The 18,482-nt window shown below is 46.9% G+C and overlaps 1 protein-coding gene across 1 annotated transcript in view; it reads left to right on the top strand.

Moving 5' to 3' along the window:
* Positions 1-958: 958 nt before the first annotated feature.
* LOC142771523 (calcium-activated chloride channel regulator 3A-1-like) overlaps positions 959-18,482 on the top strand; it is a 35,524-nt gene continuing 18,000 nt past the window's right edge. Inside the window, exons 1-2 of the mRNA XM_075873096.1 lie at positions 959-1,769; positions 4,636-4,863. Coding sequence (XP_075729211.1) covers positions 1,617-1,769; positions 4,636-4,863 — 381 coding nt within the window. The 5' untranslated portion in view covers positions 959-1,616. The remainder of the gene's footprint in view (positions 1,770-4,635; positions 4,864-18,482) is intronic.

Below are 18,482 nucleotides of genomic sequence, written 5' to 3'. Positions count from 1 at the left end.
GCTCTGTCAGTAGAGCCACACACTATCAGGTAGTAAAGAGATGTAGAGTGAAAGCCCCGTGCAAAATTTGTAGTTATCAGTCCCTAGAAACTCACCCAGCGGAGATGAATAGCTATCACGTAATCTAGAAACAGAGAATAAAGCTTGCGTTTACCAACGCATGATAATAATATTTGGGCTGTTACATAAAAAAAAACTCGATATGATTACGAGAGACACCGTCATTGAGGGCGCCGGAATCTGGTGTCCTTTAACGTGCACTGATAAAGCATAGTACAAAGGTTTTTGTCGTTTCGCCCCCACCAAAATGAGGACGACGCAGCCAGCTATGGAAAGGCAAATGATAGGTGTAACTTTGAGAGACATGAAGAGAGTAGAGAGAGTCGGGTATCAAACAGGGGTTAACAAAATGATATCATAGTTGAAATTGAGAAGAAAGAATGAACATGAGCCGCGTACGTTGTGTGTAGGTAAGCTAACCGCTGGTCATTAAGGGTAACTGACTGGATTCTCACAGAAGCACGGGGGGGAGGGGGAGACAATGTTAGGTGGCCCAATGATAATACATAGTTCGCAGGTATTACACAGCAGCGAAAAGCAGAAGTCCAGGTTGATTGGCGGCTAAAGGGAGAGGCATTTGTCCTGCAGTGGGCGTAGCCAAGCTAATGATGATTATGAAGATGATGATGGTGGCCATGATAATGACGGTGAAATGCAATTGACACGGCTGTGACAAAACCCGTAATATTGGGGTCAGCAGTTGAGAACTCCACTGTACAACCACGGCGAACTTTTTCAATCGTAAGCGCATGCGTGTTTCACCGAGTAAATGGAGGTAGTGTTACAGTGCACTTAGTGTGCACCAAGGTTGCCAACCATAGCGGAGTGACCCTACTTGGGCATTTCCGGAAATATTCGCCAGCCACCGTAGGGTAGCATCGCGATGGCGTAAGGCAATTTAAACATTTTGCTCACCATCGCTCATGGATAAATGTGAAAGATCCTCATGACCTCTCTGAAGGTGACATTCTTGGGAAGATCGGCATTGAGCCTGTCTTATTTGAAATCTCACCAGCATAAAATACAGCAGATATTGCGTCAAACATCACTCAAATAGCTTTCTTTTTTTCTTGGTGTGTTCTTTTTTCTCTGTATCATATCCCATCTGTTCGTTGCGTTGAGGGTCTTTTAACTAAAAGGGATGGTCGGCGGCAACGTGTCTGTTGCAAGAAGACATCAAGATATAGTGTCATAAGTCTCGACCTCATTAGAAATTCCCTGTGACGCCACTGTGACATAACAATGGGGCGTCAATGATCGTCACCCGGTCATAAGTGAGCTCATCCAAGAGGCACCTCATATGTCCGAACGTTTTAGAGTGGACGTTATCTCTACGCTATCATTTTTACATGGTGCTATTTAGGTGTAAAAAAAAAACTTAGAAGAGCAATAGGAAATGGTATGTAGGGTAGAGTAGAGTAATTTTTGCCTCGGCATAGGATATTTTTTAGAAACAGGTTGCCAACACTCGTGGACATCAGAATATCTCGTGGTGTGCACCAAGGAAAGGAGGGTAAGAGTGTCTAAGCAGACACAAACCAACACGCCCAAGCCTTATGCCTGTCATTCGGGCACTCTCCCATTGTTGTTGCAGCCTTGCCCGTGCCAACTTGTCCAAGAGCATCGAGACAACGTTCGAAGAGACGCAGCACACGGAAGATCTACCCCAGCGGGTTGTAATGGCTCTTGACGTCTCGGACAGCATGAAAGTAAGCGATGTGATGTCTCAAAGAAAATACGCTTGAATCCCATGACAGTATACACGACAACTGTACACAGATGTACTTCTCTTTCCTCTTCAATGCTCTCCCATCTCACCTCGCAACGCTGACACAGCGAGCATCTGCGAGTGAGTTTTTGATTGAAAGCAACTGATTGCTGGCATTGAACATAGTTCACTGGCCACCCTTCTATATATGGAAACTGTAACTTGACCCTAAAAGATGGTGCCGGTAAGAGATTTTCCCTGGTCGTTGTTTTGCAAAAGAAATTCCCAGCATACACGTTAACCTAAAGTGCACGCACTGAAGGTCTCTACATCTAATCGTAGCTTTTTGTCTCTTATTACCCATTAGCAGCGACTAGCGTGTCCCAGTACGAAACACCGGTTCATCCCAGCGCGATTAGCTTCTTTTCAGGTTTCTTTTCTCCGCAACTCCGCGATCAGCGCCTGCGCGTCAATGCCGCCAGTGTAAGCGTTAGCGCACGCTTTTTCGCATCTTCCCATGGTTCCTTTCAGCGGGTGATGTCATTTTTACTAATAATGTTTACCAACGAATTCAGGTTCATAGGCTTTTCAAGAGATGTTTTTGTGTCATGTATTTTTTTACGCATGGGCACTTGCAACATAGGCACTTGTAACATGGGCACTTGTAACATGGACACTTGTAACATGGGCACTTGAACTTTGTCACAGAAGTTTCGTGCTACGTAATGACACACATCAGCGAATAGAAGCGCCTATGATGTGTCGAAAACAACAATTCTTGACTTAGTTCAATGGCTGCTGACCCATACACGATGGCGATACCAAAGTAGGGGTATATATAGCCTTCAAGTTGCTGCTACAGTACAAAATTGCTATGACGAAGTCTCGAAAAGTTGCGTGTGCGTATGCGTGTGGGTTCTCACTTGTGATCCATTTATACAAGTGCGCACCGGATACTCACCCGATGTAGCAGACAGCTGGGCATACGCTATACCCAAAGAATCATACGGGTCCCGGGACACGAGGGTTTCACTGGGAACCACTATGCACATGAGGCGGCTCGATGTTTCACGAATAACCAAGCTGCCGATGGCAAAACCGTAGAGGACCCGACACCCATAAATCCCAGTTACAAAGCGGGACTTGCTGGCTGGATTTCATGCCAACCGGTTGTGCCCCCGCGATCTCCGACGACAGCGCAGCTCTGAACAACTGGCTCGCCCTATACACCATCTCCGAACGCCGACAAGAGCTCTAGCCGAGTGGTGCCCCATCCTCGGACTCCTGCGACCATGCACATCTTTTCTATCTTCTCCTTACTTCTCTATGTGACTGTTTCTGCGCCTCACCCTCTCCTTTCGCTCTCTCTATCTCTATGCCTTTTATTCATATCCTTTTAATCCCTCTTTATCCACACCCCTCATGAACTACCGTTGAGGTGTCCTCCCCTTGAAAGACAGTTACGGGGCTCACGTTTCTTTTCTTTTCATTTGAGAATCGCTTCCCTAGTTACAAAGTGGATCTGCAATGTCAAAAAGAGTTGCGGAGGCATTACCCACTGCAGCACTACACAAGAACCTTTCGGCCACAGATTCTGCGACGTTACGCCGACTCCAAACTAACACATACATAAACATTCACAGCTTGCATGCGTACTACCCCACAACATAGAGACATATTCCCCTGGTGTGGAAGCTCACCAACGCTCTACCACAACACGTAGGAATGTACGGCACACACCGAAGAACAGGCAGGAGATAACAGCAAAGAGAGGTGGGAGCAATGCTGTCCAGCCCGGCCCTTGAGGACACGCGGATGCTATTCAGGAGCGCTAAAAGTATGGCGTGGAGCAGCGGCGCCTTGGAATAGGGACGGGAACACGCAGCGTTGCCCTGGTTTAGCGGCAATGAAGTGTTTTTCGCAAATAAAGTTTTCTTCTTCTTCTCATACTCACACGAGCATATGTTATGATCATATGAGCATCACCATATGTAGGGCCATTTGCGAGTATGATGTGATCCCATGAATATGTGATCAGTTCTCTATAAGTACGCTGCTGTGGTGCGCACTTACCACGGTATAGTCGCATCAAGTAGTGAACAGCCATTAATTAATGTACGAGAACGATTCCACCTTGTTTTTGTAACATATACTTTATTAAATGCATTATCATGGTATGACAGTGCACGCGCATACATAACAAAACAGGCGTAAACCTCTATTTGTGCAGTTACTAACAGTTTTTTAATAGAGTAACAACTCGAGTCAGCCCTAATCATATTATAACTAGGTAGTAAAATTAGCTAATCGCACTACCTTTATTTGTTAAGAGGCTAGTGCTTTATGCGACAAGTTAACAGTTAATTAAGTTTGTGAATATGCCGACCATTTTTTTCTCTTAAAACGAACGTCTTATCCCTGACGGAAATGGCTCGGTAAAGCCTTGGTGGACCCCAGAATAAAAAGTCTCTTGTTGTAGTTTCTGTCTTCAAAAAGTCTCTATCTACAATGCCACTGCTGATCTCACCCTCACGACCTAATAAACGGCTCCTCCAGCCTCTGACGGTTCGTTTAAACACAACCCTATAATTCTGGGTGGTTCTATCTAATACATGGCGTTGAAGTTATAATGATGCTAGCGTTAATTACACTATATGTTAAGTATTTACGAATAAATATCGCAATGATCAGTTGTGAAGCTGCTAATTAACCCACATAACTCATGAACCAATTTGGCTCTCAGTTGTGGTAATGTTTCACTTGAACTTCGTACTACAGTGCAAGGCATCAGGGTCTTTTGAAGTGCAGATGTAGAGCACTTAAAAAGTGGTCAATCATTTCACTCATGTATTCTCTGAATATTCCAGGGTGATAATCGAATGACCTTCCTGAAAGACGCATTGACACGATACGTCCGAGACATTGCGGATGGATCGAAGAGCCTTGCCATCGTTACGTTCAGTAGCAGCGCTGCGGTACTCCACCCATTAATGCCAGTAAATGTTTCTACCAGGCAGAGCTTCTTGAACGCGGTGAAGGATTTGAAAGCGGCCGGGCAGACGTGCATTGGATGCGGCCTCCAACGAACCCTCCAGGTGAGTGCCTTCAAGTGAGCGTGCTCAAAGAGAAAAGAAACTTTATCGTATTTATTTATTTATTTAAGTATTTATTTATTCATTTATACAAGTACCTGCAGCGCCGCGAGGGCAACATTGCAGCGGGGTAACACGAAAAAACAGAATCGCACAAAGAAGTATACGTTTACACAAATACAAAGTAAAAAAAAATTAGCTAATAACAAAGCAGTGTATGCAGCAAGGAAAAGTGGCAACACAATAATTGCGGAAGAATCTCACCAAGAGAAGAAAAGAAAAATAAAAGACAGCAAATGCAAGGAAACGGCTAGTTTGTAGCTCACAGGAAATTTGAATGTGAAAATGATAGAAACTGGTATACTGTAACTTTAGCCATTACTGAGCACATGAAGCGTAATTTTACCTTCTTCGCTTACTCTTATTCATGCTTCTTGGTGTTTGCTTCTTTTGAATTTGAGGAAATCACCAGTATTCGTAATTGGATAGCGTAACTTCTAGTGCAGAGGTCAGAAGTACGCAGCTTACACACCTGTCGCTGGACACCAGGATATATATATATATATATATATATATATATATATATATATATATATATATATATATATATATATATATGTGTGTGTGTGTGTGTGTGTGTGTGTGTGTGTGTGTGTGTGTGTGTGTGTGTGTGTGTGTGGAGAGAGGGAGAGAGAGAGAGCATCGAATGCGTTATTCGAAGGTCGCAGTTTTCGATTCCTGCCCACGGCAATTATCTTTTCATACGCCATCCTTTCTTCATATTTACGTTACAATTCGGTCCAATATCGTCCCCTATACTTTCCTTGGCATTATTGTCTGTTAGATCTCAATAATATTGTGTCAAACACGGAAAAACTATCCCTTAAGTATACACTTACTTCTTTATATATATATATATATTTATATTGACGCGTGTCTACATGTGGACGATAACGATGATGGGGCATTCAGTGGGCACGAGGTAGTGGGCCTCTAGCTTCTCTCGAGGCTGAAAAAGACGATCTTGTGACTGAGCTGTTGAGGACACGCTGCTTTCGTCGTCCCAATGTGTATCTGTGTTTTATTCGCGTTGTACCGCGACTCTGGTGGAGGTGCTAGGCCGCAACCCTGTTTGATGCTCCACACGCCCGCTGGGAGCCGCTCATTGAGTCCAAACGCATTGTCACCTGTAGAAACACCGGTGCATCGCTCCAGTCGACGGTTGCGAGGCCTCGCGCCAGAGCTGACTCACTCGCCGGAACCTGCTAGGCACCGCACAGCTCAACCAATGGCCAACGCAAGCTCACAACAGGTGCCCCAAGGCAGCTTTCCGACGCACCCATCTCAGGTGACCCTCTTTCAACCCCTCGTTCCCGATCGCTTTAGTGGCGGTGCCCATGAAGACGTTCACGACTGACTTGAGCACTATGAGCGTGTTGCCAAGGTAAATCATTGGTCGGAACAGGAAAAGCTTTCACGCGCCTATTTCTACCTTGACGACGGTGCTCGTACTTGGTATGAGAATAGAGAAGGCAATCTGTCAGCTTGGCCCGACTTTCGAGAGAAGTTCGTCGATACCTTCGCCAATATCGATAGAAGGGACCGTGCGCAGCAGTTATTGGAGCTACGGGTTCAAAAACCCAACGAAACCGTTGCGATGTTTGCCGAGGACATGGCTCGTCTCTTTCAACGAGCTAACCCGCACATGACGGAAGATAAAAAGTTGAGTTACCTCATGCGTGGTGTCAAGGAGCAGCCTTTTGCCGGGCTACTGCGCAACCCTCCGACTACCGTGGTTGTCTTCATTAAGGAGGCTACGGCTATCGAGCGGGCCCTTCATCAACGCTGCAGGCAATATGACCGCATGTCCTGCAATATCCCAATCAATGCTATCGCCATGACGTCTTAGAGTCAAAGCTGCTTGCGAGACTTGATTAGGGAGATAGTTCGCGAGGAACTGCAGAAGTTGCGGAATCCTGTTGCTGAAAATCCCATCGCATCGATCGCTGAAGTCGTACGCGATGAAATCCACCAAGCGTTGTCTACGGCTAGTCCTGATGCTCAGCAGCGTCCTATGAGCTACGCTGTCGCTCTCCGACGTCCACCACCAACACCTCCTAAAATTCTTCAGGCCTGCGCCTCACGTGACATGACGTCAGCTACGTCATCACTCGCCGTCCTACCGGTCCTGCGGGAGCGCGCCGCTTCTGGCACTCCTCTCGCAGTGAACGAGTTGTATCTCAGCAATATTGTTTTCTCTCGCGTCTCAATGTCTTCAAAGGGTATTGTTAATTATAAGAAATTTGTCAAACGTGCAAACTTCCTGTAGTAAGAGTTAGTTTATTCAACATGTACACACGAAACAAGGGCACGAAGCAATGATCAAAAACACAAATAAATGAACATACTAATGAAAATTACAAATGATACATGAGCACTTTATTTTGGAGCAACAGTTTTCAATTTCCGTGCTTTTGCGACAGCTTTGGCATCGGCTTTAGCAACAGCGGCTGCGTCATTCCTCTCTTTGCAATAATTATTTAGCAGAACATTTGTCGCACATTTTATCAACATATTTATCACCAAATCTGGTTCGTGCCCATTCGCACAAGTCACCAGTTCCTCAAATGCTGGCAAGCTCTCCTTCACAAGCTGTTGAACAATGCATCTGTGATTTCGTGCCTGCAGAAAGCACCCGGCATTTTTTTCATTCTGCAGCAACTTTGCAACAACAACTTCAGTGTGCATCACTACTGTCACAACACACGCGTTCGGAAATTTCAAGCCACCTCGATTGAGACTTGCTATTAAAGAATTAGCATCACCATCGCACTCAGCATCGCAACTGTCAGCAACAAGGTTCTCTTGACAGTAGTTGCACTTCAACGTTTTTACCACAGAGTTAGTGCAAAAGCCTCCAACATAAGCAAAAACAGCGACGCGTGTGCTTAAGCTGTCAAGGTCTTCAGGTTTGACAGTAACTCTGAAGTCCTGTTGATTTGTGGCTGTTGCCGATGGAATAGCCTCATCAATGAAATCGTCACTGCTCATTATAGGAAGAGTATTTTGTAGGCGAATCCTGCCTTCACTCTCGTACAGCTGCCTAATGCTGATGTGGTAATGACCACCAGCCATTTGCCTGTACTGGCCAAATCGGTTTTCGAGGCCGTCTGTCTGCAGCTTGCCGAGCAGGACATATTTATAACGAAGCTCGACAAGGCAGTACTTGGTGAATTCAAGTATTGCATAGGCGGAATGCCTTAGAGCAGATTGAGTTTCTCGCGTGAGAACGCCGTTGTCGTGTTTGTAGGATTCCCACACATCCAATCAAGTGACAAACGCATCGAGAAATTCCAGCTTAGGGTCACCATTCAGGCACGAAACTGGCTCTTCATAAACATCTCTGTGGTGATGGCCTTTGTGAGGTGTTTTAACGTTTACAATCTTCCACCAGCGGAGAACTATCCTGATGAAATTGGCAGTTTCTTTGGCATGCCATAACGCATGAAAGTTCCAGTGGTGATCCAGTGCCTCATCTACAAAAGCATTGAATATTTGTAGTACTAGCTTAACATTTTGCCTTTCGAAGTTGCTAGGATTTAGCGCCTTTGACGAAAGGCGATAGCTGTACTTCAAAAGCTGAGAAGCCTCTAGCTTGTGCAGCTCCCGAAGATCTTTGAATGATGCCCGCTGTATGCAGTCGGGATGGACACTGTTGTTTGAGAGATCAAACATAGGAAAATATAGGTTTGTCCCAAGATTCTTTTGATTTATCCAGTTGTTTCGAATGCATTTCAACAAGTGCACAGAATCCACAACATAAAACATAGGTCTTGTTGCGTCTTTTGGATTTGGGTAAACGATGCTCGGCTTTGGCGGATCTGAAAACATACTAAGTGCTTTGCGATTGATTGCGTTGTTGTCTGAAACTACTGCAAGAACTTTAAAACCAATTTCCTCAAGGCCAATGATTACATTTTTCAGGACAGCATGAAGAGAGTGAGCATTCATTGTTCGTGCAGGCAGAATGTGCACCACCTCGCGAAAAGAACTCAGCATGCTTTGCACCATAAACACATGAGCAGAAGTAGCGGCCTCTTCACTGTTTCCTGCTGCCCCTGAAATTTTTCCACCTTTAAAATCGAAGAAAGGCTGGATGTGAATTTCGTCAACCATGAGAACCACGGCACTTTCATGCGGCTGCAATTGTTTAAATCTGTGTTTTATGTACCTGAGAAAATTTTCACTGGCTGACTCAGTGTCAGGTGACAAGTGAAACGAGGAGCAGACATTTCGACAAGTACTGGGATGTGGCATGGCAAAAAAACCTGAACCCCTGAGAAATTTGTAGGCGTGTGGAGATATGGTATGCAATATGCAAGCAACCACCATACTTTCGGAGGAATACTCCAATCGTTGTTTTCCAAGCAATGCCACCTGTTCTCGCAAGAAGCGACTGATACGTTTCTTGCTGTCAATGGCATCTCGTTCAAGTTGCTCAAGAAGGCTAACGACTACGTCACAAAGACCTTCTGAGGAGCATTTTTCATCGAGGATGCTTTGAAGCCTACTCAGGATGGCAGACAGGACATTCACATTCCCAATGCTTCCTGGCACGACATAATCACCTATACGGCTTAATTTGGTACCATGAAAACATACACTGATACTCAGGTCGCTGAAAACAGTAACAGACGACCGCAACATCGGCATGCTCTCATCAACAATATTTGAAAACAGGGCACAGTTTGTGCGGTGAATTACAATCCACTCATTTGGCACAGGTGCACTTTTCAAACATTCCATAAGCTCAAAAAGCGAGGAAAAATAGCATTTCGTTTCTTCATCACGATAAGAAGCCTCCGATTCTGCGATGGCACGAGCGAGGTCAGCCGCTTCTCGGCGCATTTTTTTCGTTTCCGGGCATTCTCTCGGAGAAGGGTCATTCTTCGACAAGTACGAAGGACATCCTGGGAACAGTGTGGGCACTGATCCTGAACGCAGGCGTGGTACTTTCAGTGAGACCTCTAGCACTCTTCCTGTCATAGGATCCGTGTAGGACGACTTGTTCTGAAGGCATGACTCGGTGAAATGCAATGCGCATACCTGCATACCAATGGCAGTCGCAGAGTGTCAGCGAACCTCGGAATGCGTCTAAACATTGCACAAGCACTTCGCGAACAGTTACAATGAGTCTAATTTCACCATCAGTGTGATGCAATGGTGACATCCAGTTTGCTCTTACCTTGTTGTTTTCCGTAGGGAAAAAATCCTTTCTTGGGATAGCACTGAGCCACTTCTTCCTTAGTACTTCATTCTTGGGGAATGAAAATACTTGAACTTTCTTCCCGGTCTTGTAATTACTTGAACATGCCGGCACACAACACTTATTGGGCATGTCAGAAGCTTCGTGCAATAAAATTCCGGCAGTAAAATTCACTGCACACAACGCAAAGAAAATGGCTCGGCGGACTCGCGAAAAAAACACGTGCAGCACGGCCGTCACCACTGCAGCAAGTGGAAATTCGGGAATGCGCGACGGAACCGGTCAGGAGGTATTGGACTCGTAGGACGGCTGGTGGTGACGTCACGGCGGAGGGCGCAGGCCTGAAGAATTTTTAGGAGGTGTTGCCACCACCCGCTATGCCGACGCCGTACCACCAGGTGCCGATGGCCCCTTCGTATCCGCCGCAAGAGCAGGCACTGAATCAACCATTTACGCTACAGCCATACAACCAGCCATCCACAGCCACCCCATGGGCATCGACGCGTCCACCGACCCGGAAAACAGATGCATGGCGCACCGTGGACAGGCGTCCACTATGCTTTCACTGCGGAGGTGCAGGACATATTGCCCGTCATTGCTGGCATCGAGGTGATTCATTCCGTCCTCAACGACATTGGTTTGACGGTCGACGTGCCAACGACGAATACACTCCGCGCCGTGACGACACCTCTTTCTATGGAGCCCGTTATCACTTTGAGGACGACTCTACCACTGCAGAGAAAGCAATGCCTGCTCACCCTCCTGGTCCGAGACGTCAGTCCCGCTCTCCATCCCCCACGCGTTCGCCTTTGTCGCACCACCGCACCTATGCGAACCTTAATACAAGAAGGTCACCTAGCCCGCGCCGGGGAAACTGAGAGCGGCGACCTCCGGGGGCAAGGTTGCAGGCCATAAAGATAACGACAAGAAGCCCCCCACAGCACGACGCCATACAGCCGATGAAATTGTGACTGCTGACCATAGTGTTCTTCTCGACGGCCAGAAAGTGACAGCTTTAGTCGACACTGGTGCCGACTTCTCCATTATCAGTCAGGACTTCGCCGACAGCCTCAGAAAAGTGAAGACGCCGTGGACGGGCCCTCATATAAGAACAGCAGGAGGCCAGTTATTGATGCCCTCGGGAAGATGTACCGCAAGAATTGACATCGGAGGTTCTCCTTTCACTGCGTCGTTCGTCGTTATCGCCGCATGCTGCAGAGACGTAATTCTCGGCATGGACTTTTTACGGGAATATGGTGCCGTCATCAACATACCAGAGAGCTTGATTACGTTTTGCAACAGTTCGGGCTTACCCAATTCCCCAGAGGCGCGACCAAACCAACTGCGTCTTACTGATGACGATGTGGTTCTCCCTCCGAGGTCATGCACGCTTGTTTCTGTGGCCGCCAGTGCTCAGTTTGACGCCGAAGGAGTTGCGGACCGAATAAGCTCGCTGCTCTTCACCCACGGTATTTCAGTCGCGCGAGGTATCGTCAGAGTTGCTGCTGGACGCACGGACTTGCTGCTGACCAATTTTAGTGCTGAGCGCCGGCATCTTCCTAAAGGCACGGCTGTCGCTTACTTCGACGATGTCATACATGCCGAAGGCTGCTTGGCGGTAGTCGACGAGTCGATAAATCTTGATTCAGCGCCTGTTCTGGACGTTAGCAATACTTTGCCAAAAGACGACCGACGCAGACTCCTTGAGTTACTGGCCGAATTTCAAGACTGCTTTTCGACAACATCAAGAGTTGGCCGCACGCCTCTAACCAGGCATCGAATAATTACCGAGGAAACGGCGAGACCTATTCACCAGAACCCTTATCGCGTGGCTCCAAAAGAACGTGAAGCAATACACAGCAGGTAGACAGAATGCTTGAAGATGACGTCATTCAGCCTTCACAGAGCCCCTGGGCGTCGCCTGTAGTCCTCGTTAAGAAAAAGGACGGAAGCCTGCGCTTCTGTGTGGATTACCGGAAGCTAAATCAGGTGACCAAGAAAGAAGTATATCCACTACCGCGTATAGACGACTCTCTCGACAGACTTCGACATGCTCGATACTTCTCTTCAATGGACTTGCGGAGTGGATATTGGCAAATCGAGGTGGACCCGAGAGACCGCGAGAAGACCGCTTTTGTGACACCAGATGGGTTATATGAATTTAAGGTCTTGCCATTCGGTTTGTGCTCAGCCCCTGCTACCTTTCAAAGACTCATGGATACCGTGCTTTCTGGGTTGAAGTGGAAAACATGCTTAGTATACCTGGATGACGTCATAGTGTTTTCCGCGACGTTTGACGAGCACCTTGAAAGACTTGAGGTGGTCTTACGAGCCATACAGTCCGCGGGCCTGACGTTGAAGCCTGAGAAGTGCCACTTTTGCTACGAAGAGCTGCGATTTCTTGGTCATGTCGTCAGTCATGCTGGTATTCGTCCCGATCCTGAAAAAATCGCAGCCGTAGAACAGTTCCCTATGCCGACCGATAAAAAGGCTGTCAGACGCTTTCTCGGACTCTGCGCGTATTATCGACGATTTATCGCGGACTTCGCACGCATAGCATCACCACTAACTCGCCTAACAAGAGAAGACGTCACCTTTGAGTGGAATAACGAAGAGGAAGCTGCTTTTAACGATCTTCGCCAGCGACTACAAACACCCCCAGTCCTTGCCCACTTCGACGAGAGAGCCCCTACGATGCTTCACACCGATGCTAGCAATGTTGGTCTCGGAGCTGTGCTTGTGCAGCAGCAAGATGACGCAGAAAGGGTAATCGCTTACGCAAGCAGAACGTTAACACGTGCTGAGGCTAATTACTCCATGACTAAGAAAGAATGTCTCGCTGTGGTATGGGCGGTTACGAAATTTCGTCCGTATTTATATGGCCGCCCCTTCAAAGTAATTAGCGACCACCACTCACTGTGTTGGTTAACTAATCTTAAAGACCCTACCGGCCGATTAGCGCGTTGGAGTCTCAGGCTGCAGGAATTCGACATGGCAGTCGTACATAAGTCAGGGAAGCGACATATGGACGCCGACTGTTTGTCCCGTTCACCCATTGAGTCGGCAACCCTACCCGAGGAGGAGGAAACATCATTTCTCGGTGTCCTCGACACGACCACCATTGCGCAGCAACAACGAGACGACGCTGAATTGCTTGGCTTAATTACCTACTTGGATGGCAGATCTCGGAAGGCGCCAAGAGTTTTCGCAAGAGCGTTGTCATCATTTTGTTTACGTGGCGGAGTACTCTATAAAAGAAATTTTTCGTCGACGGGATCTGCCTATCTGCTCGTCATCCCAGCAGCCCTTCGCACCGAAGTACTGAAAGCATGCCACAACGAGGTTAGCTCTGGCCACTTGGGTTACACAAGAACGTTGGCCAGGATACAGCAAGGGCATTACTGGCCAAGACTAACCCCAGCCGTGAAGCACCACGTTCGTACCTGTCTCGACTGCCAGTGACGCAAGTCACCGCCAACTAAACCAGCTGGCCTCCTGCAACCCGTACAGGTCCCAATGACTCCATTCCACCAGATCGGCATGGACATTTTGGGCCCACTCCCTACTTCTACTGCAGGCAACCGATGGGTTATCGTCGCGACGGATTATTTGACCCGTTATGCCGAGACAAAGGCTATCCAGAGAGGTACAGCAGCGGAGGTGGCAAGACTTTTTATCGAGAATATTGTACTGAGGCATGGTGCACCAACCGTCGTAATCACAGACAGAGGAACCGCATTTACAGCAGCTCTTTTGGACCATGTTTTGATGCTGAGTGGAACAACGCATCGTAAGACCACCGCATACCACCCACAAACGAACGGGCTGAAAGAGCGTCTAAACAAAACCATTGAAGACATGCTTTCGATGTACGTTGACGTCGAACACAAAAATTGGGATACAATCTTGCCTTACATAACGTTTGCATACAACACGGCCAAGCAAGAAACGACCCGCATGACACCTTTCAGCCTCGTTCATGGACGGGAAGTACGAACCATGTTAGATGCAATGTTACCGCACGAAGGCGACGACATCGTCCCGGACGCCGACACATTTACAGAACGCGCAGAAGAAGCTAGGCAACTTGCACGTTTACGGATCAGCCAGCAGCAAGACTACGATGCAGGCCGCTACAATGCTCACAGCAGAACAGTCGTCTACCAAACTGGCGACAAAGTATGGGTTTGGACGCCCATACGAAAACGAGGACTTTCCGAAAAACTCTTAAGAAGATACTTTGGACCGTACCTAGTTGTGCGACGACTGAGCGATGTCACTTACGAAGTTGTTTTCGACTGTTCGTATAGTACAAGGCGTCGCCAGCACCATCCTGAACTCGTTCACGTAGTCCGCATGAAACCCTACGTCAGCGAGTGATTGCATGATACTTTAATTTAGAAAAAAAAACTGCATTACAGACTGCGCATCGGGGCGATGCTCTTTGGGAGAGAGGCAAATCACGCGTGTCTACATGTGGACGATAACGATGATGGGGCATTCAGTGGGCACGAGGTAGTGGGCCTCTAGCTTCTCTCGAGGCTGAAAAAGACGATCTTGTGACTGAGCTGTTGAGGACACGCTGCTTTCGTCGTCCCAAGGTGTATCTGTGTTTTATTCGCGTCGTACCGCGACAATATATATACTACGTTTCGGCCGTACTCCGGCCGAAACGCAGAATGAAATTTTTGCGAGTACTGGCTTTTACGCCGTTTTGAAGTCTGGCTTACACTCGCCGTGCATTTCATAGTAAATAAAGCTCGCTTCTATATACTATTCTTCTTAGTAAGTGCATCCACGAGTCACATGAACGTCATCATCATCATGATCAGCCTGACTACGTCCACAGCAGGACAAAGGCCTCTCCCATGTTTCGCCAGTTAACCCGGTCCTGTGCTTGCTGCTGCCAATTTACACCCGCAAACTTTTTAATCTCATCTGCCCACCTAACCTTCTGTCTCCCCTTAACCCGCTTCCCTTCTCTGGGAATCCAGTTAGTTACCCTTAATGACCATAGGTTATCCTGTCTACGCGCTACATGCCCGGCTAATGTCCATTTCCTCTTCTTTATTTCAACTATGATATCCTTAACCCCCGTTTGTCCCCTAGTCCACTCTGCTCTCTTCTTGTCTCTTAAGGTTACACCTACCATTTTTCTTTCCATTGCTCGCTGCGTCGTCCACAATTTAAGCTGAACCCTCTTTGTAAGTCTCCAGGTTTCTGCTCCGTAGCTAAGTACCGGCAAGATACAGCTGTTATATACCTTCCTCTTGAGGGATAGGGGCAATCTACCTGTCATAATTTGAGAGTGCTTGCCGAATGTGCTCCACCCCATTCTTATTCTTCTAGTTACTTCAATCTCGTGGTTCGGCTCTGCGGTTATTACCTGCCCTAAGTAGACATATTCCTTTACAACTTCAAGTGCACTATTACCTATCTCGAAGCGCTGCTCCTTTCCGAGGTTGTTGTACATTACTTTCGTTTTCTGCAGATTAATTTTAAGACCCACCTTTCTGCTCTCCTTGGCTAACTCCGTAATCATGAGTTGCAATTCGTCCCCTGAGTTACTCAGCAATGCAATGTCATCGGCGAAGTGCAGGTTACTAAGGTATTCTCCATTAACTCTTATCTCTAACTGTTCCCATTCTAGGCTTCTGAAAACTGCCTGTAAGCACGCGGTAAATAGCATTGGGGAGACTGTGTCCCCCTGCCTTACACCCTTCTTGGTTGGTATTATGTTGCTTTCTTTATGAAGCACTATGGTAGCAGTTGATCCCCTGTAGATTTCTTCCAGAATGTTTATATATACTTCATCTACGCCCTGATTCCGCAGTGTCTGCATGACGGCTGATATTTCTACTGAATAAAACGCCTTCTCGTAATCTATGAAGGCTATGTATAGTGGTTGATTATACTGTGAGCATTTCTATATTACCTGATTGATAGTATGGATGTGGTCAATTCTTGAGTAGCCTGTTCGAAATCCTGCTTGCTCCTTTGGTTGATTGAAATCTAATGTTTTCTTTACTCTGTTAGCAATTACCTTTGTAAATAGCTTGTATACTACAGAGAGCAAGCTAATCGGCCTGTAATTCTTCAAGTCCTTGTCATCTCCTTTCTTATGTATTAAGATGATGTTAGCGTTCTTCCAAGACTCTGGTACCTTTCCCGTTAGGAGACACCTCGTAAACAGGGTGGCTAGTTTTTCTAACACAATCTGTCCTCCATCTTTCAGCAGGTCTGATGTTACCTGATCCTCACCAGCGGCTTTGCCTCTTTGCATGCTCTCCAAAGCTTTTCTAACGTCTTCTATCATTACTGGTGGGGTGTCATCTGGGTTACTGCTAGTTCTTTAGTATTAAGGTCGTGGTTGTCTCGGCTACGGTACAGATCTCTGCAAAAATTCCTCCGCTATTTTAACCATCCTATCCATATTGGTAGTTATTTTGCCTTCTTTGTCTCTTAGTGCATACATCCGACTTTTGCCTATCTCAAGTTTTTTCTTCACTGCTTTGACGCTTCCTCCGTTTTTCAGAGCGTGTTCAATTCTCTCCATGTTATACCTTCTTGCATCGCATTACGTCTATTAATCCACTTCGAAAGCTCTGCCAGTTCTATTTTGTCCGTTGTACTTGACACTTTCATGATTTGACGCTTCTTAATTAGGTCCTTCGTGTCCTGGGAAAGCTTGCCAGTGTCCTCTCTAACTACCCTGCCTCCAGCTTCCACTGCACACTCCGTAATGATACTCGTCAGATTATCATTATTTGTATCTACGCTAAGGTTGGTTTCCTCACTAAGAGCTGAGTACCTGTTCTGCAGCGACACTCTGAATTCCTGTACTTTCCCTCTCAGTGCTAGCTCATTGATTGGCTTCTTGCGTATCAGTTTCTGTCGTTCGTTCTTCAAGTCTAGGCGAATTCGAGACCGTACCATTCTATGGTCACTGCATCGTACCTTGCCAACCTCTTCCACATCCTGCACGATTCCTGGGTCTGCACTCAATATAAAGTCTATTTCGTTCTTATTTTCGCCATTAGGGCTCCTCCATGTCCACTTGCGGTATTCTCGCTTTCGGTAGAAGGTATTCAAAATCCGTAAATTGTTGCGTTCTGCGAATTCTACTAGTAGCTCTCCTCTGGCGTTTCTAGTGCCGATGCCATAATCTCCTACTGCCTGGTCTCCAGCCTGCTTCTTCCATACCTTTGCATTAAAGTCGCCCATCACTATAGTATACTGTGTTTTTACCTTACTCACTGCCGATTCCACGTCTTCATAGAAGCTTTCAACTGAAGCGTCATCATGGCTGCATGTAGGCGCGTAAGCCTGTACTACCTTCATCTTGTATCTCTTATTCAGTTTAATTACGATACCTACCACCCTTTCATTAATGCTATAGTATTCCTCTATGTTGCCAGCTATGTTTATGTGAATTAGGAACCCCACTCCCAGTTCTGTTCTGTCTGCCAAGCCCCGATAGCAAAGGACGTGCCCATTCTGTAGCACCGTATAGCCATCATCTGTCCTCCTAACCTCACTGAGCTCTAATATATCCCATTTAACACCCTCTAGCTCCTCGAATAGTACAGATAGACTTCCCTCACTAGATAATGTTCTAGCGTTAAACGTTGCCAAGTTCAGGTTCCAATGGCGGCTTTCCGGGTCCAGAGATTCTTAGCACCCTCTGCTGCGTTGCAGATCTGACCGCCGCCGTGGTCAGTTGCTTCGCAGCTGCTGGGGACTGAGGGCCGTGAGTTATTCGACGTATGCATGTGGGAGGTAGTGGCCAGATACTGCACCAGGGTGGCCAATCCTTCTCTGGTGAGGGAGTTCGTTCCCGGCGGTGGTTATCGGTGAGGCCGCACCCCAGGCCTCTTAATGCAGTTCCATCAACACGCGGATTTTTTTAAATCCGATTGGGAACTGCTCGGCACCGGGATTTGAACCACGGACCTCTTGCATGCGAGGCGGATGCTCTAACCACTACGCCATCGCCGCAATATCGACACATGAACGTGTCGTTCTTTTAATGACGAAACCAATGTGGTCACCATGTGTTGGAATACTAATAAAGAACAAAAACTTCACATTTCAGGCGTCCAGATTTCATTAATTCTGCAGATCGGTGTCGATGCTTTTCGAATACTATTTCCAAGTCCCTTCAACAAAGGACACCAGTACAGACTTATGAAAAGGGTTCTATCAAGGGGCAAGGATAGGGCTCAAATCTTGTTGAAGCTCCTCCCCACTCCATTTTTTTTCAACCTATTTGACTGCCCCGCACTCGCACAAATGCATTTAGTGGTGGCGGCCCTCTAGCTGACGCAAGTTGCCGTGCTCTACAAAAAAAAAGGTA

This window comes from Rhipicephalus microplus, chromosome 9 (assembly GCF_043290135.1).
Source record: "Rhipicephalus microplus isolate Deutch F79 chromosome 9, USDA_Rmic, whole genome shotgun sequence".
Lineage (NCBI taxonomy): Eukaryota > Metazoa > Arthropoda > Arachnida > Ixodida > Ixodidae > Rhipicephalus > Rhipicephalus microplus.
This window is presented reverse-complemented; position numbering and strand designations above follow the sequence as displayed.